Genomic DNA, 26,904 nt, shown 5'->3' with positions numbered 1-26,904 from the left:
AAGGTCTTCCCACTACTCATACTCCATCACTTTCCTGAGCATCAAAGCCCTAAGCACCATGGGGAGATTATATTTCTACAAGGTGTGAGCATGGGGCTAAGTTCTGGCCAATGAGACAGCAATAGTAGTATGTGAGGCTTTCCAAAAGGCTGCCTTCCTACAGCCTGGAACTCAAACGCAATGGCTGGAGCTTCGGCAACCTTTTTAGGCCATGAAGGTGACCTTAAGGAGGAAAATCACAGCTAGTGTGGTGGAACAGAAGGACGGGAGGAACCTGGGGTCCTGAGGACAGCAGGGCTGCACCCAGCATTTCAGGGCCTCCCTCCGGACTTTTATGTGAGAGAAAAATCAATCCTATGAAGAGAAGCCACTGTTCTGTGCAGCCAAACCTAATCCTCACCAATACAGGCAGTAACCTTTAAATTATTCCTAGGAGGCAAATTTGTATTTCTCTCATCATCCATAGTGAAAACAGGAAAACTTATTCGTACCTCACCTCACCAATCTCCCTCCAATTCCTTGGGCTCTGTTGCTCCAATCTGCGGGTTCAGATCCAGTCTCCTGTTTTCAAATTATTAACTTTGGACATCTACAACTACTTTCTATTTTCCAAAAGCACACTTAATATTTACAGTTAGACCCTGGAAGGTCCGAGCAGCTGGCCAGCAGGGGTCAGCACCCATGTCCTTCTGCCTGTCCTCTTCTCCCCAAGGTCATCTCTTACAAGGGGGCGGTGATGGCGGTTAGCATCAAGGGGTGAACCCCAAGATGAAGAGTTAAGTGCCGAATCAGGAAAACATAATTTTATTAACAGGACAACGTTTTGTGAAACTATAATACCCACTGTACCTCCACTACTCAATAACCATCTTATTGTCCATTGAAATGACTTCCTGAACAGGAAATTCTGTTTACAAATGAACAATGGTGACTTTTTCAGAACATCATGTGAGATCATGTGGATATTAAGAGACTTCAAACCCATCCAGAAAAATGACTACGGCCCGATGACAAGCGACAGTTAACACAGATGACAGAAAGGAGACCCGAGAGGGAAGCCATTCCGCATCACCTGGGCCAGGTCTCAGACCCGCACAGGCCCATGTTCATTCAAAACGTGGAGAATGACACAGGGCAGCCTCCTACAACAAATCCAGATGAAAAAACATTGAGCTGCAATACAGGGCAAACGTTAAAGTGGTCGTATCAGGAGATGTAATTACGATACGTCTGTTAGGCACACACTTCAATAGCATGATAGTCACTCGAGAAGATTCCTTGGTGTATTCTCCAGGCAAAAGTCCAGAAGAACAAGGGCAGCCCTGACAGGCAGCACAGCAACCTCCTCCCTCTCTAGAAAACAAATAAATAAAATCTTAAAAAAAATAACAAGGGCAGTAGAAACCCTTGACTTTTAGTGGCGAGAGTCGACTTTTTGACAGCTTATTTAAAATGCAGTCACTTTGAGGGACATGGGCAAAGACTTGGGGTGACAGCTAGAGAACCTAGAGTCTCTGTTTGGGGTGACAGAAGTGTCCCAAACTTGATCGTCGTGATGATTGTACAACCCTCGGAACACACTAAAAACCATTCATAGGGGTGAATTACCTGGTATGTAAACTATATCTGAAGGAAGCTGTCTCACACGTGTGCGCACACACATACGTACACACACACACAAGCAACCACAAGAAAGCTAAAAGCGGGGCCATGGGACATGCTCACTTCGGTCAGCAACGTGACCACACCTCTGAGAACAGGAACACACACAGCTCAGGCCTTCCCTGTCAGCTGTCGGGAAGGCCCCAGGAGCCTGTGATTCCTTTTTCAGACATTTCTACTGAGAATGTGTTAACAAGCAAAATGAGATCTCATAAACAATAGCTCTGGCTGTGCAGGGAATCCGATGCTTGGAGAACTGTTCACGGCTGAACAATGCTGAGTGGGTGGGGCACCACTGGCCTCACCCCAGTTTTGTTTTTTTTTTGGCCTCCCAACTGAAAAGGGGTATTTCTCTCTTATTGTTAAGTTGCTGTCCTGATACAGATCAGGCCTGGGAGGTCTCACCAGAAGGCCACAGTGAAGCCTGGCTGCTGCCTCCTTTGAGAAGACAGTTCTGTGGGAACACAGACCAGCTCCTACAGGTACTGTCGGTGGCTGTTTTCAGCTACAACTGCAGAAATGAACAGTTGTGACAGAGACTGCAGGGCCCGCAAACCTAAACTAACTACACGCCGGCCCTCTACGGGAAGCCTGCTAACTCCTGCGACCTTCCTTCCCTCCCCACACCCACCCCAGCGGGGCTGAGAGAACAAGCCACCAGCGAGGAGGTCGCTGAGGCCGAGGGGCTTTCCTGAAGACTTCCTGTGTCCCACCGCCATCCAAGGCCACTCCCTAGTTACCCAAGGATCCTCTAAAATCCAGGCTGTTTGTCTGATTCACAATTCTCTCTTTGCTGCCCACCCCTGCCATGGTTCACCACGAATGAAACTCCATTTCACAGCTCTGTGACTGCGGGCCAGGCTGCAGAACCCGCTCTGACCAGTGAACTGTGAGTGCACAGAACTCCCTGTATGTCTACCCAGCAGCCTTCCATGTGGTTGAGTCTGTCCTCTGGTCCTCTGCCAGGAGAGGGTGGCCCCCGACAGCTGCCACCCCTTTAGCCCCAATCCTCCAATGAGAGACGCGTTGAGCAGGCTGCAGCGAAGCCCAGGCTGTTCTCGGGTGACCTACGACCACCACTGGGGATAAATGCGGACCTGGGAGTCGTCTGTCACCCAGCGCTCCTACAGCAAACCTGACCGATGCGCACCCAGTTTAAAGTCGTGTAAGATACAAGCACGGACAACTGCAAGAACCAAGTTCACTGTGTGGGACTGACCTGACACCACCGTCAGGATGTCCTGACGAGTCTAAACCAGGAAGACGCGGCCACACTCTCATACACACTCACGCACAAGAACAACTAGAATCAGCTCCGGCCCAGAGCAGACGGGATAGAATAAAAATAAAGGAAGATGAATCGAGGCGGGAGAGGGGGACAGGTTTATTTTGTTCTGCCTACACAATGAAAGTTGCCTGCCTTACCTGTCAGGCCGTCTGGACAATCCCTCCGTCCCTTTCAAAACTGTTAGACTCAGGGAGCCGCAGGTATTTTGGTCTCAAGGTCAAGGCTCCCGCTCCTGTTGCTAGTGCTTCCGCAGACCACTAGGTGGTGCTGCACCCACACCCGGACAAGCCCACTCCCTCCTTCCCTGTCCAGGCAAAGGAAGCAGAGCAGGCACCAGGGGGTTTGCAGGCCCTTCCTCGTGCTCAGATCTGCCCCTCCCCATTTCCACTCACCACAAACCCCCACGAGCCAGGGAGGGACAGAGGTGGAGTCACGCCGGGCAAGGGAGTTCAAACCTGCACCTGAATTCTCTGTTAAGAGCTTTGATCACACACACACAAACGGTATAATCCTGTGTAAGGAAAACAGGTTGGGTTGGGACTGAGAATGGAATTCCCACCAAGAGAAGAGAAGGAACATCAAGGTCCCCACGACCACAGGCTGAGCCTCGTATCATCTTTCCAACCATCAAGAAGTGAGGCCTGCCTTGTCTGCTCCTCAGGAGACTCAGTCCGGCCCACACACGTGTTCCAGCACGGAGGTGAAAACCCAGCCAGGGCTGAAGACCTTCTGGAACACGAAGATTCTAGTCCTGGTCTGAGCTGGCTCACCCGGGGGCTGCGGCGTCTGCATTCTCTGACCACCCGGCCCCCACCGGCTTGTTCTCTTCCATCCACCTTTAAAAATCCTGAGGCTCACATTGCCTTGCTTATGTCCATGTGTCCACATCCCTGTCCCCTCCACCGGTGGCATCATGCTCGCCATCGGCCAGGTCGCCCAGCATCATCACCACCTCTGAGCTCGACACCAGCCAACTTCCCCAACCTTTCAACTCTGGGACCTCGAGGTCCACCTCTGCCAGTGACACCTGGGCCACCTCTGAAATCTGCACTTCAGGTGCCCCCCTCCCTGACCACAACCCCTGCTCCTTGATCCCTCCAGTTTTTCTAACAAACACCCCTCCCATCCAGCTTAAATCCTACAGCCCTTTGCTTTAACTTCCCTCCACGGTACTTCCCTGACGCCCACAGGATACAACCCCCTGCTGGATGAAACCAGCTGTCGCCTCACTGTGCGCTGCAGCTGGGCTCCCAGAGGCCCCATCCCAGGGTCCAATACGCACAGCACTGGGTCTCCTACACCAACCCACGTGGCGGGGGGTGGGCAGGAGGGGAGGTGAGACTGGCTGGATGAGGTCTGAAACAGCCTGCCAGCAGGGCAGTGAATGAGGGGGAGCCTGCCTTCCAGTCGCCCAGAAGGTGCGCTGGCTGGTTCACTGCGTGTTCTTGCTCCCTCAGTCTCTCTCTCCCAGGGGTCAGGCTCCCGCCTGAGGACTTTCAGACGTCAGCGGTCAGGCCTCCCACTTGGTTTCCTTCCAGCCACCCCCCACCCTACCACCACCACAAGAACCCCATCCTAGAACTCAGACCTACTGCACGCTAACTTGACTGCAAAACTGAGTCATTTCCCTCATCCATTCACTCACCTGTAACCTTGCCCAGGATGTCTGTCTGCTGACACCTTTACTCATCATCTTGCTGCTTCTAGCTAACCGGCGTACCCCAAACAAGCAGTGTGAGCCCCTTCATCATCACGGGGCGTGCATCAGAGAGATGAGAGGGTGCCCGTCACCCTGAAACCAGGGGGAGAGGGCCAGTGCACAACAGGCCAAGTTCACACCTGCTGTGTGCTGGGAAGGCCCCAGAGAGCACTGTCCAGCGTGGCCTGACGGCCTAGCGTCTTCACCCACAAGCGCTGGTTCGCTGTGGCGAACGAAGCTCCCCAGGTCTTTGCCAGCCCAGAGCCACCTTGGCGGAGACCTTCTCTGAAGGAGGAAAAGAAAATTGTTTCTCATTGAGGTGGGGAAGGGAAAGGAGCAGGAAAAGGAGAAGTGGGAGGGGAAGGGGGGGAAGAAGAGAGAGAAATGGGTACCAAGGAGGAGGGAAGGGAAGTGGAAGGAAAAAGAAAAGAGGGGAGGGGAAGAAGGGGGGAGAAAGAGAGTGAGAAAAAGAAAAGAAGGAAGGAAAGCAAAACTAAAAACACAAGTTCTCTGAGCCCTGGCCGGGTGGCTCCGTTGGCTGGAGTGCAATCCCTCACACAACACAAAGTTGTGGGTTCGATCCCCAGAGGAGGCGCATACAGGAGGCGACCGACCCATGTTTCTCTGTCTCTCTTTCTCTCTCCCTCTCTCTCTGAAGTCAATAAACATATCCTCGGGTGACAATAAAAAAGAAAAGAGTTCCCCCAGATGCTCCTCTGGAAATGAAATGCCCACCAGTTCCTGGGGCTGGGTCAGCTTCCCGAAGTGACAGCAGCTCCCCAAAGTGACAGACCCTGCAGGCCTCCCCGGGCTCCCAGCTGACGGCCTGTCCGTGCGGGTCTGCGCATTCTGCTCTCCAGGCCAGAGTCTGGGACATCAGGAAACCTGTGGGGGGCCCTGCTTAGATGAGCTCTGTTTAGATGAGGCACAGGGCACGCCCCGTGGGTGGCACCAAGCGGGGCTCCTCACTCTGCAATTCAAACAAAACCCAAGCTCCCAGCCAGCAACGTGCCAGGCGGGGCCAGTGGGTGAGTTCTGTACCAGGAGATTCCCCCGGAAACTGGGCTGGCTGGGAGCAGCTTGGCAGAAACTGGGAGCTAAGCTGAGCATCAGGAAGAAGAGCTATTAATGTAGTAATTATGGGAAACCTTCTGTGCACCACTGCCAGCCGGGCACTCTGTAGGAGTTACCCGCCTGGGGGCAACAGGCCCCCTGAGGCTCCTGTCGTGCCCATTCTAGAGACGGAGAAACAGGTTCAGAGACCAGAGGACTTGCCGAAGACCACGCTGTAAGTGCTATAGCCCAAGTCACACCCAGACCTCTCGGTCCCCAAACCCTGGGAGGCCACACTGAAGGTCCGTTCAGGCTGCAATGTGGCAGAAGGGTGACTTCCTCCAGGAGCACATTCACGTCACCCCGAGAAAGCACAGTGGGCCGACATCCATTTTCTTCTTCTTTAACCACACATGTCCAGTAAAATCTCAACAGAACCAGGGGAATAAGCATGAAAGAACTTGAAAGTTTACTAAAGGGAGGCAGGCGGGAGCTGGCAAAGGACAGAGTTTTACCAGAACAGCTACTCAATGAAAATCTAAGGCAATGAGCTTCCTAGAAGCCAAAGCAAAAGGACCCACCCCCACACCCCAAAAGCCTGATTATCTAATAAAAAGTACACAGAAGAGAAAGAGAACAAACAGCCTGAGCATGACCCTCAACAGTTCAAAACACTTTTGAGACCAATACTCAACAGTATAATAGGAAGCATCTTTAAAATCACTTTCACAAATGGTACAGAGATTCTGGTCACTTTTCCGATCAACTGATAATTGCCTGCGAAGCAGACGTCATCCGCTACGGGTCTACGAAGACCTGTCGATCGAGAGCATTTTCATCATCACAGAAGGTTCTGCTGGGCTTCCCACAGAGCTTCAGACTTTCCTCAGTATTTTCACAAAAATATGTCCCTTCGCCCCTCCAACCCCAATAAATCCTTGGTTCCCATGAGACAACAGAGCGACAAATTCTGCCTCCCCAGCAACTTCCCAAGCCTGCAAGGCCTGTCCCTCCCTGAGGCCGCACCCATGGCCTCGCAGCCCTGCCGCTGCTCCCCGCAGAACGGGCTGGGCCATCTCTGACAAAGGGGCCCCGGCCTCCCAACCCAGAGGACAGTCAAGAAGCAAAGTGGGGAGGGAAGGAGAAAGTCCTAGGCGAGTAAAAGGCAAGCAGTTTCTGAGACACAGGAGGAGGGTGTGCTGATGGAGGAAAGCAGAGAGTAAGCCTGGGCCCGGAATGTGGAGGAGGGGCTGTGGGGCCCAAGCTCAGTGAGGCTGACGAGAAAGACAAGGGGGAAGTGACCTGCAAACAGGGGGCCTGAAGGGCAACATTAAAGCCACTCTGCCAGCCGCTACCCCTCCCCCACCCCCTCCACCTGCTAACCCAGCCAGCGGGGAACCCCAGGATTTCCCTGCAGGCCAAACACAGATGGACGATGCCAGTAAGACAGATGGACAAAGAGGCAGCGAGATGATAGGTGGGTGGGTAGGTGGGTAGGTGGGTGGGTAGGTAGGTGGGTAGGTAGGTAGGTGGGTGGGTAGGTGGGTGGGTAGGTGGGTACACAAAGAGACAGACAACAGTATCAGAGAAAAAACTGGTAGGTGAGAGCATTTACTGTGTGCCAACAGCATGCTAAGTACCCTGCGAGTATCAACTAATTTAATCTCCACAGCAATCCGGTGAGGCACCACCGTGAGCCTCTCTCTAGAGTTGGTAACTCGAGTATAAATAATAATTATCCTATTTAGAATTATGGAGGCAACTACTCCATGAGCTAAAAACAGAAACTGTTCCAATGCATTTATCTCAAGTCATAGAAAAAAAATTCCTCCAGGAAACACCCCAAAATGGTCCACACCCACATCCTGAGAGAAATACGAACCGAGACCAGACGCGTGTCTGTTTTCTATGGTTCAGCCGGCAAAGACCGAGACGTTTGCTGATGCCCAGGGCGTCCGGGGTGCGGGCCCAGACTCTGTCCCACACTTCCCAAACAACACAAAAAGCACAACTCCTCTGGCCACAGCCACCACAACTCAAGTCCCCCCTCTAGAAACTCTCACATGTGCACTCGTCACATGTTTGCACGAACGTGTGGGAACAGACAGTCCCTGCAGCCCGCCTGTATCTGCAAGTCGCTGTCCGTACTCCAGGGTGCGAACAGACCACACTTCGCTCATCCACTGACCAACTGCTGGATACCTGGGCTGCTTCCACCCTTTGGCGGTGATGAGTGATGCTGCTTGGAACACCTGCACACAAGGTTTTGTGTGAACTTATGTCTTCCTTTCTTGGGTGTGTAAGTAGGAGCAGAACTGGCAAGACACACAGTAACGAGGGGTAAGCTTTGAGGAACCGCCAGACTCTGTTCCACAGAGGCAAATGTTTGATGTTTTCAGCTGCCAGCGTTGGGGAAAATTTGTTACACAGCAATAGATAACTAAGACATGAGAATCAAGCAAGGTTAAATAGAAAAGGCATTTAGGACAATGTCTAGTGCACAGCAAGTGCTCTGTCAGTGTCAGCCACTATTATCATTATCAGTATCTTCCTACCCCAGGGCATTTGCTCATGCTGATTCCACTGCTTCAAATGAGTGTTCTTTCCCTCCCTCCCAACCCTGCTCACTCCTACAAATCCCTCAGACTTCTGCTTAAACACTGCTTTTCCCTAGAAGCCTTCTTGGAAATGCCAATTCAGAAATCTCCTTTACACAATCTCTTAGCGCTCTGTACGTCTCCTATGATTATCAAACACAGTCATAGTTCCACAGAAATTTGTGTAACTATTTTTAAGACATTTTTCTCTCTTTTGAATTACAAAAGAATCTCAAGCTGGCAACACCCTACCTCTGTGCACACAATAGAAACCCAATTATAACTCTCAAAGGCCAACAACCCACTAGAAAAACAAGCAAAGACAAAAAGCAGGCTGTTTGCAGAAAATGAAACATGCCAGAAAAGGAGGCACAGACACATTCGTAATTTAAGAGACACCAAACCAGATGAAATACCATTTTTCATCACTCTCTGATCAACCAAGATGAGCAGGACTGATAATACCCAGATTTGGCAAGAAATTGCCAGAAACTGCCCCTCTCTTGTGCTGGTGGCTGGACCCTTATGAGGCGCAGGGTCCCCTTGGGGCGGTGCACATCCCCTGTCAGCTTGGGGACGTGCAGGGTAGGTGACCCAAGAGATACACATGCCAGACGGTTCCTTAAGGCACCGTTAAAAAGCAGAAACTGGAAACAACCCAAAACATCCTTCGGGGGAATCTGCCAAAAACAGTGGCACTTTCTTGCACCTTGAGTGGCCCAAGTACAACTGTAGCCTTTGCGGCTGCCACCTGCACGGGAATTCTGCCTGCAGGGGCTGCTCACTGTGTGTCCCCATGAGGCCACGGCCATGGCCACGGCCATGGCCACCCAGCTACAGCTGATGCCCGGTACCATCATCTTCCCCGAGTTTCTCCTTTCCATTCCCCTCAGGTGTTACATGGGTTCTCATACATGATGTGTTGAGGACTAGTTACCTATTAATTTCAGATCCATAAAGGAGAAATTTAAAATGTTTCTTATTAAAAAAATATATAGCTTTTGGTTTAAACAAATGGAAGGGGACCGTGATACAGCCCCACCATGGGAGACCGTGCCGCTCTTTTAAAGACTAAGGCAACACTGCAGTTACTGTGAAATCTTTTCTAAAGCACATCAGGGTCCCACCCGTGCTGTTCAGAAAAGGAATGAGGTGCGTGAAACCTTCCTGGGACGGCTTTTCAAACCTGCAGCATGGTGGGGTGAGTCTTCACTGACTGCACTCGGGTATGACTTCAAGTTTTACCACTTGCTTGTGTTATTTTTGTCCTTTAAAAGCCCAGCGAAATGAAACAATTAAAAAAAGAAACTCCAGGGCGGAGGAGGTCAACATGAACAAGGTCAGAGTGCGGCACGGCGGGGTCTAAACTCCGAGGGCTCAGGTTTCCCACGGCAGGACCGCTCCTCTCTACGCCTCCTTGTAGGCGTGGGTGACAATGGCTCCCATCCGGCAGGGCCCCGCTGAGGACAAAATGAGTCCCCAAAGCAGCGCTTGGGAGCCAGCCGGGCACGGAGCAACCACTAAGTCGGGGTCAGCCTTTGTGAGCACTGGTGACGGCTAATTTTAGGTGTCAGCCTGACAGGGCCACGGGGTGCCCAGACATTCGTCAAACATCATTTGGGGTGTTTCTGTGAGAGTGTTTTCCAATGATTGACATTTATGCCAGCCAACTGAGCAAAGCAGGTTGCCTTCCCTGGCGTGGGTGGGCCTTGTCCAATCAGTTGAAGGTCTGAATCGAATAAAGAGGCCGATGTTCCCATGAGTCAGACAGGATTCCTCCTGCTTGACTGCCTTCCAGCCGGCATCAGCTTTTTCCTGCCTCTGGATTCAAACGGAAACTCTGGCTCTCCCGAGGCTGCAAGCCTGCTGGCCGTTGGCCTGGACCCGCACACCTCAGCTGTCCCACGTGTCCCCCCAGTTTGCTGCCTGCAGATCGCAGGACTTGTCAGCCTCCATGACCGCGAGTGTCATTCCTTATAATAAGCATCACACACGTACGTGTATACGTGTGTGTATATACATACATATTTTTTAACCCTCACCTGAGGATATGTTTATTGATTTGAGAAAAAGAAAGATGGGGGGCGGGGAGAAAAACATCAATGTGAGAGCAAAACATCAGTTGGCTGCCTCCCATACATGCCCTGACCAGGGGTCGAACCCGCCCCCTAGGCATGCACCCTGACCAGGAATCGAACCTGCAACCTTTTGGTGTAGAGGACTGTGCTTCAGCCAAGTGAGCCACCCGGCCAGAACTGTATATGTATCTTGTTCGTTCCATTTCTCTGGAGAGCCCGGACTAAGGCAGGATTTATGAAAGCTGACTCATTCTAGGTCTGATTAGTCACAAAGTATCAGTTCATGATAGTTTCGGCCTGAGTCGCCCCTTTGTCCCCATGTTCTCCAAACCCCTCACACAAGAGCAGGGTTCAGAGAACACAGACAAGTTTCTGACTCCAAGTTCCTCAGGGGGGCAACGGGTCCGAGTCAGCAGTGCAGCCCGTGGTCAGGGGCCATCCGAGTCCACCTGCGAGGCCTGACCCCGGCAGCGGTGCACACCCTGCCCCTCTCTCTGAAACCCGTGCAAAGGTCCGGTGGCAGAACTCGGCCCTGTGGGAAAAACAGGGCGCTGCAGGCAAGGGCCGCGCCTGGCCCCATCCCCTGCGACGGCCTCTGAACTCCAATGTGGCCACACGGAGAGACAGTGCCCTGGCGAAGCGTGTGTGCTTCCGCAGTGAGCTCACTCCCACCCTTGCGAATCAAACTGATGTGAATGCAGGGTGAAGCTTCGCGTCTGAAGGAGCACCGTTAGGAATGCCGTTCGTGGCTGGGATCAACGGCCTGAAGTCCGGAGAGAAACCCCCGATTAGTTCTCTAATAAGATTACTCTTCAATTTTTTAAATTATATTTTATATTTTGTCAGCTTCCTAAAGTGGTTTCAAGGGAGCGAAGACTAACACCAGTACATTGCGTACTTTAAAGACTTGTTTCAAATTCAGAGCAAAAACCAATTAGGAGAAGAATAAAAATGTATCAAACACTGAGAAATGTAGCCCACCCCATACGTCAAGAATCTTACTAATACATTTTAACCAGATGTTACAATTTCTTCCAAAAACCCTGTGTGTGAATGTTCAACTCACCTAGTGGACAGGAACTAAGGGGAGGCAAGGTCAGCTGGTCTCTGCCAAAATCCAGCGAGTCATTTAGAGCACTCTCGAAAGAGTGCTTTTGTGTTTTTGCTGAAGATTAGTCAGCCCTAGAAATCAGCATAACAGGGCTCTACTCCAGCATTACAATTGCAAAAACAGACTATAGGGGAGATTCCAGTAAGAGAAGGAGCAAAAAAGAATACCACTTCTTGGTTACAATTTAGAAAAAAGTTTTCATGTCCTAGATTCTAATTCACATCTACTTATTCTATGCAAGAAAAAGGGGGGGGGGTATTTCAATGGTCCCTTCTTTTGTTTCATTTCATCAAGTAAGTAGCCGTAAGATGATAAATTTTTTCAGTGGAAAACACATTAAAAATGTTATTCTAGACAGGAATTGATTGACAAGACCTTAAATTTCACTCTTAAGACAAGTCCATGGTATTTTATCTAAGATGTGTTCAGACAATAAATCCTTGAGTTTGATGGCTTAAATGACGGAGAGACAAGGAACAAATAATCAATGGCAGTGGCTCTGGACTGCCAGGGCTGCCCCTAGAAGCGCACTTGGAACCATTCACTTGGGGGTCACAGCTAGTCATTCATACCTCTGCCCCCCTCCAAGGCTCTGGGCGCGGACCAGTTCTCCTCAATACACCCCAGCAAATGGCTGGCCTTGAATAGACGCTGGTCCAATGAAGTTACTGAACAAACCTGAACTACCCCCCCCACACACACACACAGACAGACACTCACGGCGCCTCCAAAATCTTCTGTCACACAAAGTCTCACACGTCTGGACACCAGCACCCGGGCGGGACAGACACCAGATGGGCCATCCCCAGGCAGTCTCTGAGCAGCTCTGGGAAGTGGGGAGGACAGCCAGCCCCCCGGCGGAGGCAAGCCAGAGCAGAACTGGTCAGCAAGCTCCCCACCGCGGGGGTGCAGGGACAAGCACATGTCCCTGCACATAAAGAAAGAAAAAGCAAGGGCACAAAAGACGGCAGGGACGCAGGAGGCATCGTCTCACCCCACTCTGCACCTTGTGAACACCTCCTTGCTGACTCAGACACCAGTGCAGGCTCTGAGAAACCAAGAGAAAGACACAGGCCCAGGACAACTACTGCTGGAGAGACCAGGGGGCACCTAGGAGACCTGTTCAGCTGTTGCAAAGGACTGTGGGGGAAATGCGGTGGGAGTCCGGCAGGCCTGGTCCCGATCCAGACCTGTGGCTCACGGTGACCCTGGGTCCCTCGCCTCCTCTGAGCCTGGATGCGGGGACAAGGGGCGAGCAGCCACTAAGGTCCCTCCGCTCTGCCTGTCCCTGATCCGATACTGCGATTTCTCCGTCACATGTCCAGGACAACTCAGCTGGCAGAACAGAACAGGAGAGAAACGGTGTCCCCTGTGGACCTTCCTCCTCTCTGGCCACACCACGGAGAAAACAAACATCAGCCAAACAGACAAACGCACACTCACCACCCGAGTTCCTCCGAATGAGCTCGCTGCCCCGGCAGAGTCCCGGCGGGGGTGGGGCCCCTGTGGGCTGCCTGAACTGCAAGGCCAGTGCCATGTGCGGAAATCAGCTTTGAAGGCAACTCAGAGAGAGAAGGGACTCTTCTCTGCCGAGCCGGCCGGCAGCACCTCCGCACTGCCACCCTCCCACGCCTCCTCAGCACTTTTCCCAGTTTGCTTGTTGGGGCGAATCCTAAGATCGGGAGCTGCCCTGGCCGCACAATGGGTTACGTAACTCCAGGCCGCCTGGGCCACCCTATCGGCTCATCTTGTAAAACCGCCCCAAACAGAAGGTGACGCACCCGAAAATGTGATATCCCCTGGTTGGGGGTAGGGGAGCAGGGCTTTGTGATGGGCACTTGGCTTTGCCTAAAAATGTAAGAGGAACAAAAAGTCTCCTGTTCGTTTAGCGCTCCCTGGGAACAGGGGGCGGAGAGTATTTACTGGGGGCCAGATGCCAAGTGGTGGCCCAGGACCACACTTGGCAAAGCCCCCGGAGCCCACACATCCTCGGGGGCTCTCCGGTTGCTCCGAGAAAGGTTTTCTCCTCGTGTCCTCCTCTCCACGAGCGTCTGATGAGATGAGAACCCGAGTGTGATCTGCATGGTCTGGCTGCTCGGCACCTTCACCACTTAACGCTGCCTGTGTTTACCCTCCTGTTTACCGAGCTGCTGCCAACTGTGGCAGCACAAAGCCCTGCTTCTCAGCCGTCCCGCGGAGCCTGCCGCAGCTGTCCGGGCAAGGAACTTTCAGTTACCACGCCCCGCAGGGTCTGAGGTTTCAGCACCGCGTTCTGCCATTTCTCTGCCCTCTGTTGTCACGTTCGGAGAAAGTAAAACTGCCTGAACAGGCTGGATGTTTCCTGGGTTTCACCAGCACAGACGCTGCATGAATCCCAGGGATTAGTTCACATGTTTGGACAAACGAAGACGCAGCTGGCACACTGCCTCCTCTGTGAAGCCCTCCTGGTCTACTCCTACCTTTTCCCCTCCAAGGCTTGGCCAGGCACCCTCCCCAGTGCTCTGCCATGTGCCTGTGACCATCGCTGCACTAACCACGGTGCACACCCAGCTCCCACTAGCTATCTGGCTCCGCAACTAGGCTGTACTCCTGGGTGTCGGAGGACACGTGCCCCAGGGCTGTGGCCTGGATGCATGTCCCGCCCCTCACAGCTCAGGGATCTTAGGCAGGAAGTTGAACCTTTTGTGATTTAGTCTCTTTACCTGTAAAAGGGGATGACAGTCTCTGCTTCATGCAGAGGCAGTGATAACTAAATGACACTTTTCTTTACCCAACAAACGTTTACTGAGCTCCGGCCACACGCTGGCACTGCGGCACCTGCTGGGGCTCGGGGCGCAGAAAGTACCTGCCCTGGGGCCGGTGTATGTGCTGTTTATAAGCTGCGAGCACAGCTCACAACTCAGTCTGGGGAGAGAGGTAACGTGGGAAAGGGAGGTGGAGGAAGGCAGGGGGGTCCCTCCTTGTGCAGGGCGATAACATTGCTAACGAAATGCCATTTGGGGAAAGCAAAGACAGAACTGTACCAACATCGGGGGTCAGGGTGATCCGGGAGCCGGCGGGAACAAGGGCCCTGAGAAGGGGGTATTCCCATGTGTCCAGGGACCAGCGAGGGGGCCCGCGGGCCCAGAGTGCAGCGGGCACAGGGGAGCCGGGCCACAGGGCGGGCAGGGGCTGTCTCCTGGACCCTCACAGGCCATGGTTGGCATGAGCCCACTGGAGGTTTGGGCAGAAGTGCTACACCATCTGACTTTGTACTTGAACAAGCCTCTCCCCTGGCTGCAGAGGATGGACGACAGCACAGCGGCAGGCGGGCAGGAGGCCCCCGCGGAGGCACTGCCATGACCCGGGCAGAGATGAAGGTGACTTGGACCAGGGTGGCCGCTGGGGGGCTGGTGAGAGACAAAGTCTGGAAGCAGGAACCAAGAGATGTCCCAGCAAAATGGAGTGTGACAGAGACACAGAGGTCCCAGATGCCTCCCGGGTTTTTGGCATGGACACCTGGGCGGATGGAAGTACTACCTGCAAAGGCAGGGAAGACCTCGGGAAAGCAGGTGAAGTAGAAATCGGGAGTTCAAGTTATCTACTAGGCATCCAAGGGAACATGATGTGCAGTTGGACCAGCACGTGTGGCCTGGAGGGGACGGTTCGGTCTGCGGACAGGAACTGAGGGCAGTCGGGGGGAGAGGCGGGTTTTGCATCCTGGAGACTGGGAGGGGTCACTAGGACATAGTGCACACGGGGGAGCGAGGGGCTGAGAGGGCTGAGCCCCGGGCCCTCCCGCATTCCCGGGCTGGGAGAAGACACCGGGCAACCATCAACGGGGGGCAACCCAGAGAGTTGGGGCCCACAGCCAAGGAGGACCCGATTTCCAGGAGAAGGGAGTGGCTGGCAGCATCAACTCCTGCTGAAAAGGCAAGGTGGTGAAGGCTGAGGGCGGACCCCAGACTGAACCCGGCCATCAGTGCTGGGGGACCGAGGGGTCACGCACCTGCTTGCACTGGACGCAGGAGAAAAGAGGCGAAGAGAAAATGGGTCAGCAAACTGAGGGACAGAGACCTGAGCATTGGCTCTGGGGAAAGGGGGCCAAGGAGGATTCCTTTTAAGAAGAGGGGCATCACAAAATAGTAATAATAATAATAATAATAATAATAATAAAGAACACTCATAGCATCTTTTTGTGCCGACAGGAAAGGCCCGTGAGCAGGGGAAATGGACACTGTTGTGGAGAGAGGGGCGATGGCGGAACTTGGTCCTTCGGTGGGCGGGGGGGCGGGCAGGTGCACTGAGTGCACACATGCAGTCGCCCGTGGGACGGGGCGCTCAGCACAGGGGTGAGGCACCCAGGCTGGGGTCCTGACACACCGAGGTCCCTCCGAGCTTCAGGGGTGAGCCGGAACAATGAAAAGCGACTGGAGGTCAACACGCGTGTTTTAAACTGTCTGCCATTGAGCACTGTCTCAAACAGGAGGATGGCAGCCCGCACGGCAGGCAGAAATGGGAAACAAAGCGAACTTCACACGGGGCTTGAACCACACGCTTCTGGCTGCTCTTCCACAACCGGGCCCGCACCGCGCCACCCCGGGCCCTCCCTGGCGCCGGCTCCAGGCTCTGTCCCAGCGGCACCACGGGAGAAAGAGACGAGCGAGAGCCCTAGTGTGGCGTGCGGGCCAGCTGACGTCGCCAGCCCCCTGGGGGCGACCAGCCCCATTCCCAGAACACCGGAAGGTGGGCCTGATGCGGGCACCCTAAGAACCAATGTCTGTGCAGCTCCCAAGGGTGCACAGAGGCACCGTGTGTGGTTCCCATGAGGGCACCCTGCACACCTCTGTGTCTCATTCGTATCATGTGTCTGAAGGGACTGAACCTCCAAGAGAGGGGCAGGGGGCCGTGCGACACTGAGCATCGCGATGGCCATGCACGCTGCTCGGGGCTCAATGTCCCCACCTCTAACCTTCACAACATTTCTGGGAGGTGCTGTCTCCACCTCGGAGGGCTTGGTTCTCGATGGCCGGCCTCCCAGTCCCAAAGCTCAGACTCCAGTGGTCCCTCCCCACCGCCCCTGCTCCTCCCCCACACCGGTTCCTGTGGCCCTACCCTCCCCCGCCCTCCCTCCCTGGCAGGGAGAGGCCCCCATACCTGTGATGGTACAGGCATCCCGGTGCCCCCTGCAGCTGGGGGCATCTTCCGCAGCCTCGCTCACATAGTGCTCCTCGGGGATGCCCGGGCCGCAGGCTAGGACTGCATGGGTGCACGCCTCCGAGGAGGGCACAGCGCGGGCCCAAGTGTCGTCCAGCACAGCTGTGGCGTCCAGCTTGGCAGGTTTCACGGCGGGGTGCCCACTGCCATGGGGGGTCCCGCGGCCAGAGTCTGGCGCAGTCGGGCAGACGGCCCCCGTCAGGTCCGGCACACCAGCAGGGCTTCCTCACGGGGAATCTACGGAATGGCGTAGAGAGGGGAACGCGGTTACTCAGCGTCGGAAGCAAGTGGACACAATCCTTAGAAAACTAAGGGCCCCAAGGCGATGTGGGCTCAGGTTGCACGTTCGGAAGACAGCTTCCTCGTTCCAGCCCAGGCGCTGCCCATCAAAGCCCACGGCTGCTCCGAGCAAAGGACTTGGGATTCCTTCACTGCAGGTCTTGAAGCAGCGCCAAGCAAATACACACCCGGGCCACAGCCGAAGCGATGACGCCTGCCCTGAAATAAAGACTCCGGGACACCTGGTGGCCACGCTGAGCGCAAGGACAGCTGAGTGTGCCCTCTCTGTGGAAGACACGCACCGATCTACTTCTGCAGGGTTCACAGACATTTCATTTATATACTGAATTATGTATAAGGTGCTGTTTCTCTTCAATGCTTTTAACTATATTACGTTCTCAACTCCTCTGTAACTTTAAGGCATGGCCCCTACCTTAAGCTGCAGCGACCAATTAGGGGACTCCTTTAAGAATATGATGACAACTACATACCTAGTTCAGAAAAATAAAAAAAAAAACACATGCAATTTCAGAAAAATCAGCCCATTTGCAGGTTCTGGGGGAGCCCAAGGACTGCAAGTTGAGATGCTGGGACCCCACAAGTCAAGTCCTCTCCAGGGGCCAGGCCAGCAACATCAGCCTAACCAGGCCCTTCCCAGCCTCGTCTAAAATTGGAGGACCAGAACCCAACTGACGGAGAAGGACACTGCATGACAGAGGCGGCTGAAGACTCTGTGGGTCCCCGGGACAGCAAACCTCCGTGCCAGGGATGGTCCCCGCACAGTTCAGGAGAGCAGTACTGCCTTAGCTCTTAACCTCGATTCAGCAACAACAGCCCCTCTCCTCCCAGCCCATGTCCATATACACCACACATATGTGGGAAAACACACCAACACACACGTGCCGGCAGAAATGTCCCATGTGAGCTTCTGGAACTCGGCAGGACGCCTGCGGAAGGTCCTTCAGCCCAACAGCGCTCAGAGCGCTGGCCTGAGAGCCCCTGCAGTTCCTCCAGTTTGAAGGGTCCGCAGGGTCTGAGGGACTTCCCAGGGCGCTTGTTCTCGTGTGGATGGGCCTGGAGCTTCCAGAAACCACGTGTCGTGGGATGACGCCTTTGCCCTGAGGGCCAACTAACGGGCTGGGTGACTGCATCCCTGTGGTTAAACCTTCTGCTTTGATATCGGATACAATACATGGGAATCAATATTAACGCCCACGAACAAAGGCCCTTGGGATCCTCCGTAATTTTTAAGGGGTCCCGGGACTAAGAAAGTTTGAGAATTACTTCTCTAGTACACGGTGCGTTTGCAGTTCATTTTTGAAGATGAAAAAGAAAGAAAACAAAAAGAAAGTTAACAGACATTTTACCCTGACGTTTCCCCTCTTCAAACCCACCGAGAGCTCCTGTTGTTAAATGGACTCGGCCGAGGGGATGAGCCCTCTGCCCGCCTCCAGGTGGACACGTGAATACAAGCTGGGAAGGCATAGGCCGCCTGCATAAGGCTGGTCGGAGTGAGAGGTGCCCCGAGACGGAGCGAACCGTGGCATCCTGCAGTGATTCGGCTGCAGACAGACGGCCATGCCACCCGGTAAGAAAACGCCTAGACCTGCCTGGCAGCGGAGGCCTGAGGAGGTGGACTGCAAGACCTCCAGCGCACCAATTAAGCTCCTGCTGCATGCAAAGGCAACAGAAAGACAGCGTCCCATCTGCAGCAACTCAAAGGCCCCCTGCTTCCCTGGAGCGGCAGGCGTGCTGACGACCCCTTACGGCGCTCACTCATGAACAGATCAGCACACAGAACTCACAGGGGAGGGGTACACGCTACAGGGCGTGTCTACAGTGCACACAGGACTCGCAAACCTGGAGCAAACGGCCCAAAAACAGAAAAAATGGGCAAGAGATATAAAGATTACCTCCCCTCCCACCAAAGGCACAGACACCAAACATTTTAAAGAACCGTAATAGTAAGCAAAATAAATTCGCATGAGACTAACAAAGAGTTGAAAATTACGAGGCCCAATTTGACAAGGGTTTTTAACCACTGATGGTCTCAGGCACTGCGTGGACAGCCTGGCTAAATGTGTGTGATCGTTTGGCCCACGGAGGCTTGGGTCCGGGTTGCTCATCACAGTGAAATGCTAAGAGCAACCGAATGTGCGGCAGACCGGATCGTGTCAGATACGAGGCAGCCTCAGAGGAAGCTGTGAAAAGGAAGTTTCAGAGCAGGTAGCAATTGATCAACCCAGAAAGATGCCCTGCGTTGGAGGGACGGGAGAGCGTGGAGGGCAAAAGATTTTAAAGCCCGTTAACAGGCTGCACCCTCCCCACTCAGGCCCTCCTTAGTCTGTACGTGGGTGCATTCTACATGGGCGTTACGCAGGGTTTGGAATACGCTCGTCTTTTGCAAAACACCATCACTGTACTTCAAACAGGATAATTCTGTTCAAATCAATGTGTTTTTTTTTTTTAAGCAAAGGGCGTAAAAGGTAAAGATTTCCTAAAGAGGACGTCAAGCATGGATTATACAACTTCTGCTTTCATGGTCTCTTTCACCAATGAGGGCGTTGGCCTGGATGCTGGTCATTCATTGGCCCTGAGTCACTGCGGTCACTGCGTCCCCTCCGCCCGGCGCCTTGCCTTCACTTTTCAGTCGTCCAACCCGTAAGCCAGAAACATACTGTTATAAAATAAACAGTCCCAGTATGAACACTGTCTAAAACAGCAAATTTTGGAGACATCAGCAAATGCTCACTCAAGCCTGAAAATGGAAGGCAAGCAACCGTGTTGAAGTCCAAAGTACAGTTTTTATGCACAGCAACAGACAAAGCCTTCAAAAGCTCGAGAGAGCCACCCTCCCCTAAAAAAAGTGTAACAGAACTACTCCAACTTATTTGCACGTCTCCAACCCTGGCACGTAAGTGTGTGTATTCACACGCACCCCATACCTGAGGTACCTCAGGCCCCATGACTTCTGAACTGTAATTCTCATATGACTTTCTTTTGTCATAAATACCAAAGTGGTATTTGTGTTTTAGTAAGATTGAAAAGAACATACCATTTAAAAGTACCACCTCGACCCTCTTTAAATGTGTAGCCCAGTGGTGGTAGGTACAGTCACGCTGCTGTGCAAACAACCCCCAGGAGGCTCTTCATCTTGCAGGACTCTGTCCCCAGTGAACACCTCCCCTCTCCCCTCCCGCCAGCCCCAGGCAGCCAACCGGCCTCCTTTCCATCTCAGTGAATTCACTACACTAAACGCCTCCTGCGAATGGAAGCACATGGCCTTTGTCCTTCTCTGACGGGTTTATTTTACTCAGTGTAATGTCTGCAAGCTTCACCCCATATTGTAGCAGGTGCCAGAATCCCATTCCTCTTTAAGGCTGAAGAACACTCCACTGTCCAGAAAATCCCCTCTGGAAGTAAGAAGACCAAACTTCAGCCCATCAAAATCAAGTGAGGAGCAACCGCAATGTCTATCAATGGAAGGACAGTTATAGCCCTGGCTGGTGTAGCTCAGTGGACTGAATGCAGGTCTGTGAACCAAAGGGTTGCTGGTTGAATTCCCAGTCAGTGCACATGCCTGGGTTTCGGGCCAGGTCCCCAGTAGGGGGCATGCAAGAGGCAGCCACACATTGGCGTTTCTCTCTTTTTCCTTGCATTCCCCTCTATAAAAGTAAGTAAATAAAATATTTAAAAAAATAGTACAGTCACCAATAATGGCACATGCAAACTCCTGAATTCTGTAAAATGAATCGGGTACTTCAAGCACTTACCCCCATGGCAAGTACATATCAACTCCTCAAAAGAACCATCGTCGCTGACATTATGATTCCTAGATTCTCAGAACTGGGCCCCTTCCTTGGTTCTCCATCATATTCACACGCCGACCGACACTTCCAAACCTGTCTCACCGTGAAACCTTTCTCTGCCTGACATCTAGTCACATGGAGTCGACTTCACAGGGTCCTTTGGGAAAAGCCCCCCTGCACCTGCCACCAGCTGCGCATCTTCAGTGAAGGCAGGGGCTGGGGGTGGCGTCTGTTAAGTACTAAGTTACACAGTCGCAGGATCGACAATCAGGAACAAAACAAAGGGTCTGGTGCGAAGACTCTGAGGACCTTCTGAAGCCAGGAAGCTGCTGGGTCAAGGGCTTGGGAGGTTCTAGCCGATACCACCTGCGGCCGCCTCCCCTGCTCTCAGCCGGGCACCATCACCAGCCCCACGTTCCAGTCCAGGGAAAGAACACTCAGAGATACTGGGGAATGTTCCAAAGGTTGCAGAGCCAAAGGGAGGGCCAGGTCTGGGCTGAGCCAAACGATGAGACCCCCCCTACAAAAATGATTCCTGGCACCCATGTGTCTCACCTCCCCTCACTCGAACGTCAGCAGACATTTTAGGTTCTACAAAGGGGTTCAGGAACGAGGCAGCCCCAGCCCTAGGGGCTCCCGGGCTCCGGCAAAGCCTGGCAGACCAAGCAAAAAGGCTCCTTTCAGGCAGAGGGCACAAACGAGGCTGGAGCGAAGTGAGGGCGGACGGCCCCAAGCCCTGAAAGCGCCTCTGTCTCGCTTACTGATTCTGCCGGGAGCCTGCCGGAAGGAGGGATTTTTCTTAGCAGAGGAGTGAGAAATTCTGCAACCTGGTCAATTTTTCAGCAAAAAGAGGTGCCAGGAAAAGAAGTAGGAGGAAGAACTCCGGGAGGCAGCTCTGCTCCAGCAGAGAGAACCCTCCCGCCTGGCCCCCGGCACCCTGGGCCCAGGTCCCCAGCCTCACGCTTCCAAACCTGTGGTCTGGGATCCCAGCCCCGGGATGTCAGAGTCCTAGACAGGCTGCTCGTGCTGACTCCGGTTGGCTGCTGATCTCAACTTTGCTGACAAAGTACACACGTGTGCAAGTTCCTAAGATCTTGCCCTCCATTGTGGGGTTTTTGTGGCTTGGAACCTGAACGACAACCCCAAGAGCCATGTGACACAGGAGATGGTGTCACTGGGGCTCCAACGCCTCACCTCTGGACAAGGAAAACACGGGGCCAGCATCGGAGTGGGTGGGGGTGGGGGTGGCTTCTGTGTCCTTGTCGGCTCTCCCCCAAGTCCCTGCTGCTCTCAGCATAAACCCTCCGCCACCCACATGCAGGTGACTTCTGGCAGGAGAGCTGAGTGAGAATGTGCAGACAGAGCTGTCCCTGGTGAGCACAGATCACCTACTTCCCACGGGCTGAACAAGGAGCTTCCTCCAGGGCAAACGCAGAGGCTGTTGGGAGAAAACCAGAACCAAGCTCCCAGTGGGAGGCCCGGCAGATGCCAGCGGACGGTGGCAGGGGGAGGGGCGGGTCACAAGCAGGGACCAGAGAGGGCCCTCCAGGAGCTCCAGAGAAGCATGAGAAGGAACACCAGCAGCCTTTGGGAACAAAGACCAGCCCCACAAGGACACGGGGCTCTCAGTCCCACAACCGCAAGAAACCGATTTTTACCAACAGCCTGAACAAGCTTGAATACAGATCCTTCCCCAGAGCTCCAGGGAGGGGCTCAGCCCAGCTACCCCGAAGAACTGGGAGTTGACAAATGGGTGTTCTTTCAAGCCACTGAATTTGTGGCACTTTGTCACCCCAGCAATAGAGGACTGATAGAATCTCGGTGAACAATCTGTCCTGTGTTGCACACTCTGGCTGCACCGGACCTGTCTGTTCGGAACTGCCGAACTGTACCAAGCAGCCGCACACCCCACAGGTCCTCAGATGCCTCTGCCCAGAAAGAGGAGCCTCTGCACGCTGGGCCCCTGGCTGGCGTGGAGCTTCTTGTTCTCGCCACCTCACGATGACCTCACGGCGGAAGCCGCTGCCTGCTCGGGAGGGGACGAGCCCCGCGGGAGCCACGCTGCAGTGCCGCCCGCCCGCCGCGCTCCCGCACGCGTCCACTGGGCTCCAGACCGGCATGAGGCTTGGCCGTTCCCCTGCGCAACCTCGTTTCGGGCTCGCCGCCTATGAAGTGACGTCACCATCTGTTCCTTACAGCGGAGGAAACAGGCTCAGGGAGATCGGACAAGTGGCCCAGGACTTGAACTTAGATTTGAAAGGCTCCCAGGATTCGGGTGTCTCTCTGACACGTGTAACATTCCACTTCAACTCACTCACCGTCCAGGGGAGAATCAGACATTCTACCGGGTCCCTGACCACTGACCATTCTCCCACCTCTGTCCCGTCTCTCAAAATAACCATTTTGCCGTGAAAGAGCAAAAAGAACTCAACGCCAAGACCCCACCAAGACCAGGCCAGTCCACAGAAGAAATTCGAGTGGCCCACTGGCCTACAGATGGGGTCTGACCTCCAGGGCCGGCGGACACCTAATGGGGGACCCTGCAGGTCTGCTCCCCTCGCCCTGGTCTTCGACCTCATCTGACCTTCCTGGCAGTCCCATCGGTCCAGGCCAGCTCCTTAAATAACTGGGCAAGTGGCTATGCAGGGGAAAGCAGTGCAGCCCAAGTGAACAGCTGGAGGGCAAGGAGGAGCTGCGCTGCGGGGCTGCCTCGACGGTGCCAGATGAGAGACAGAGCAGGGCCACCCAGAAACAGCCACAGGCCTCGCAGTCAATGGAGCACCCGGGGCTTTCACACGCCTGACGCCACGTGTCCCGGAAAACCCCCTGTGCTCGAGCGAGGCAGAACCGCCCTGGTCTGGAGAGGCAGGGGCGAACAAAGGTGAGGTGGCTGGCTCGGAGTGTCCCTCAGACAGTGACAGAACAGGGCCAGGAAGCATCTTGCATTTCCTCAAACCGTGTTAACTGCTGCTGCACAGCGTCGAAGCATCTCAGGAGAGGGCAGGGAGAATGGGAAAGAATATGTGGAGGAGCAGGGTCAGCCACTGCAGCCAGGAAGTCAGAGCCGGGCGGCGGTAACCAAAGGCACAGGGCAGGAGCTGCACCGTCTGGTCCGAAGGAGGACTGTCGGGGCCAGGACGGCTGGAGACCGGAGACAGACACTGCCACGGTTTGCACTGGAATGACTTGCGGCGTGGATGGGGAACTGCATGTGAGTGCCCGGCATGCGTGTCCTTCCTGCCTTGCTATCATCACTTCCACACCCTCACCCGCCCACATGCACCCGCATGCACACATGTATGCAAACACCCCTCATGCTACACACAGCTTGATGCCCCACACGGTAGACACACACTCACATGCATACACATGCATGCACCCGTCTGTGTGCACACACGTGCACCCACACAGAATAAATGCCATTTTTAAAGCTATGCTGTTCTTTGGCTCTGAAGAAAGTGAGTCACCCCAAGATAGTATTTTTTTCCTTAAACAAATCAAGAATCACTCAGAAAAAATATCCACAACTCGAGGCAACTGGAGAAAAGTCACTCCGAACCAGTGTACTCCCACGACTCAGCCCTCTCCCCTCTGAGCCCTGCTGAGGGCAGAAGAAACCCGCCCCGGAGCTCACACTGCCCCCTGGAGGCCAAGCCCACCTCATCTGTGGGAACCAACACTGCTGTCATGTGACCGAACCCCCCCCAGTTTCCCAAGACCATTCTGCTGTAACAGGCATGCTGTCCTCTGCAAGCCCACCCCTGGCCCCCAGAGTAAGGAAGAAAAGAGCAGAAAAAGGCAGCAGCTCTGACAGCCTTACATAACCGCCCCGTCTCTCTGGCTGGCCGCAGGTTCCTACCCGGCCATAAATAGCTCCCTCCCCTGCCAAAGGCGCCCAGGGGAGGCTGAGCGGAGCAGCCTCCCTTATGGCCTGCCTCTCCTCTTTCGTCCCCAGTGGAACCTTGCTGTGAGGCCAGCTGGCCCAGGCCCAGCACAGACATGTCACCTGAGAGACCCCAAAAGCTGGGCAAGACATTCAAAGCTTGGCTGTGGATCCCTGAGAGCCAGCGCTGCCAGGCCAGCAAAGAAATGGTAACTCCACACAGGTTTCCAGCAGGCCAGGCCGACGGGGTTGCTCTGTGCTCCCACACCAAGTCAGGACAAACCCTTGGGACACTTCATCCTGCCACCAGGGAGTGTGAGGCCAGCCTGGAGGGCAGCGGGCAGAGTGGGGGTGGTCCTCAGCACTGCACCCCAGTCCTCAGCACAGCATCCTGGTCCTCAGCACTGCACCCCAGTCCTCAGTAATGCATCCCGGTCCTCAGCACAGCATCCTGGTCCTCAGCACTGCATCCCAGTCCTCAGCACAGCATCCCGGTCCTCAGCACTGCATCCTGACCCTCAGTGCAGCACCCCAGCTGTGCAGTCCCTGTCCCACTTTAAACCCTAATCAGAAACTGCAGCAGAGTTCTCTGCACATTACCAGGACACTGGGGGGAATCTGGAGACTGGCCAAAGCCAGAGAGATTGGCAAGAACTGTACCCTCACACCACCCCTGGGGTGGGTCTCGTTGGAAATCTCTGAGATGCCAGGCTGGAGGGCTGTTGCTCTGATGAGGAAAGCGTCCCCTGAGATAAGCCAGATGTCTGAAATTAGGAAGCCATGAGGCCCACACTGCGTGAGTCATCACTCTGAAGGGCCACAGGGTCTCCGGGGAGCGAGAAATGGGAAGAAAGACAGCTGAGGTCCAGTGGGGGGAGGCACTGAGGCCCGGCGCACCCTGCTGTCGTGCAGGCCAAGTTAGCAAGAAACCTCGTCCAGCCAAGAACAGCGGCTGCCGGGCTGTGACCCTCGAGGATAAAGGCAGGAGAAGCACCGAAGTGAGAAAGAGGCTCGGGAATGTGGGACAGGGATGGAAGCGAGGAAGGGAAGCGAGAGAGCCCCTCTCAGCACGTGACTCCTCGAGAGGGCCTGGCTTTCACTGCACGCACGCCCTGGAGGGGTCAGCCTTTTAAAAATCATGACTCCAACAAGGCAAAGTGCACTAGGGGCTCTCGGTGACTCCACGGTGACCCTGTGCCTGGCCAGGCCCAGGTGCCTCACCCTAGGGGGGGCTAAGCCAGAGCTCACAGCAGCCTCGCAGCTGCATCTCCACTGTCCCTGTGTGGCCGACGGGAAGACAGACCCTGGCAGGAGCTTGCCACCATCCAGGATCCACAGGCAGGGCCGGTGTCAAACCCGGGCCTGTTTAATGCCACAGTGTGTAGCGAGCACACCAATAAATGTGGGAGGCGAACATGAACTTGGTTCATTGGACTCTCCTCTTACCACAAACGTGGAACTGCAAATTTTCAGGAGAAAACATCGGGACCTAAAGAGAGCAACCCTACATGAAAAAAAGTTTGTTAAGATTATAAGATAGCATGGATTTCACAGCAAGCGCATTCCAAGGAATCATGAAGACCATTTCACACTGAAAAATGTTAGAATCCGTAATTAAAATGCTTATGCTAGAATCTTCATTAAAGGCAATTCAGTAATGAAAGTTTTCAGAAAAAAAACTCCACAAATACAAAGGAATGCATTTAAAACAAGTATGAGACAACGTATTGCTATCTATCACTTGGCACTTTTTGTTCTAGTGACAACTTGCGCTATAGACAAGGGTACAGGTGATGAGCTCACCGTGCTCAGGGGCATACAAGAAAAGCAACTGCACTTCTACAAGTATTCCCTAAGAGAAAACCATACCTGTGTACAGACATGTACCTTTCCTCTTCTCCGCATGGCACAGCAGAGAAAAACTGGAAAATGAGAAGGTCTGATAACATGGATTGCGCTGAAATGAATCACAGTCCATCTGCATAACAATAAGTCTGTACCTTCCCACCAATGCATGATGTCTAACAGCACCGCAGAGAAGCACGTGGCGGCCAAAAACACGTGCTCAGAAAAGACTGAGTGGGAAAGGGCAGATCACAAAACAGGGTGTCCACAGAATATAGTGTCTCTGTTTTAATAACAATGAGACACACGAATATAATTTAAAAATTTCCAGTAGCACTTCCTCGTCATGGGTGTCCCATCCATCCCCACACCCTATCCCTGCCCACAGTCCTGTTATCCCCCCT

General features: G+C 53.9%; 1 protein-coding gene across 6 annotated transcripts in view; it reads right to left on the bottom strand.

The window, feature by feature from the left end:
- The window catches only part of TRAK1 (trafficking kinesin protein 1), a 102,528-nt gene extending 85,622 nt beyond the window's left edge, over window positions 1-16,906 (bottom strand). For 2 of the 6 annotated variants that reach the window (XM_037148261.2, XM_053669466.1), the window contains exon 1: window positions 16,625-16,906. Coding sequence is in view for 4 of the 6 variants with exons in the window: in XM_037148256.2 (XP_037004151.2) it covers window positions 12,932-13,025 (94 nt within the window). In the remaining 2 variants the exon portion in view is untranslated. Of the gene's footprint in view, window positions 1-12,931; window positions 13,081-16,624 lie in introns of those variants that run through there. The other 4 variants (XM_037148256.2, XM_037148258.2, XM_037148260.2 and 1 more) reach the window with 4 other exon arrangements.
- Between the last annotated feature and the right edge of the window lie 9,998 nt (window positions 16,907-26,904).

This window comes from Artibeus jamaicensis, unplaced genomic scaffold (genome assembly GCF_021234435.1).
Source record: "Artibeus jamaicensis isolate MK-2021 breed Jamaican fruit bat unplaced genomic scaffold, CSHL_Jam_final contig_519, whole genome shotgun sequence".
Lineage (NCBI taxonomy): Eukaryota > Metazoa > Chordata > Mammalia > Chiroptera > Phyllostomidae > Artibeus > Artibeus jamaicensis.
This window is presented reverse-complemented; position numbering and strand designations above follow the sequence as displayed.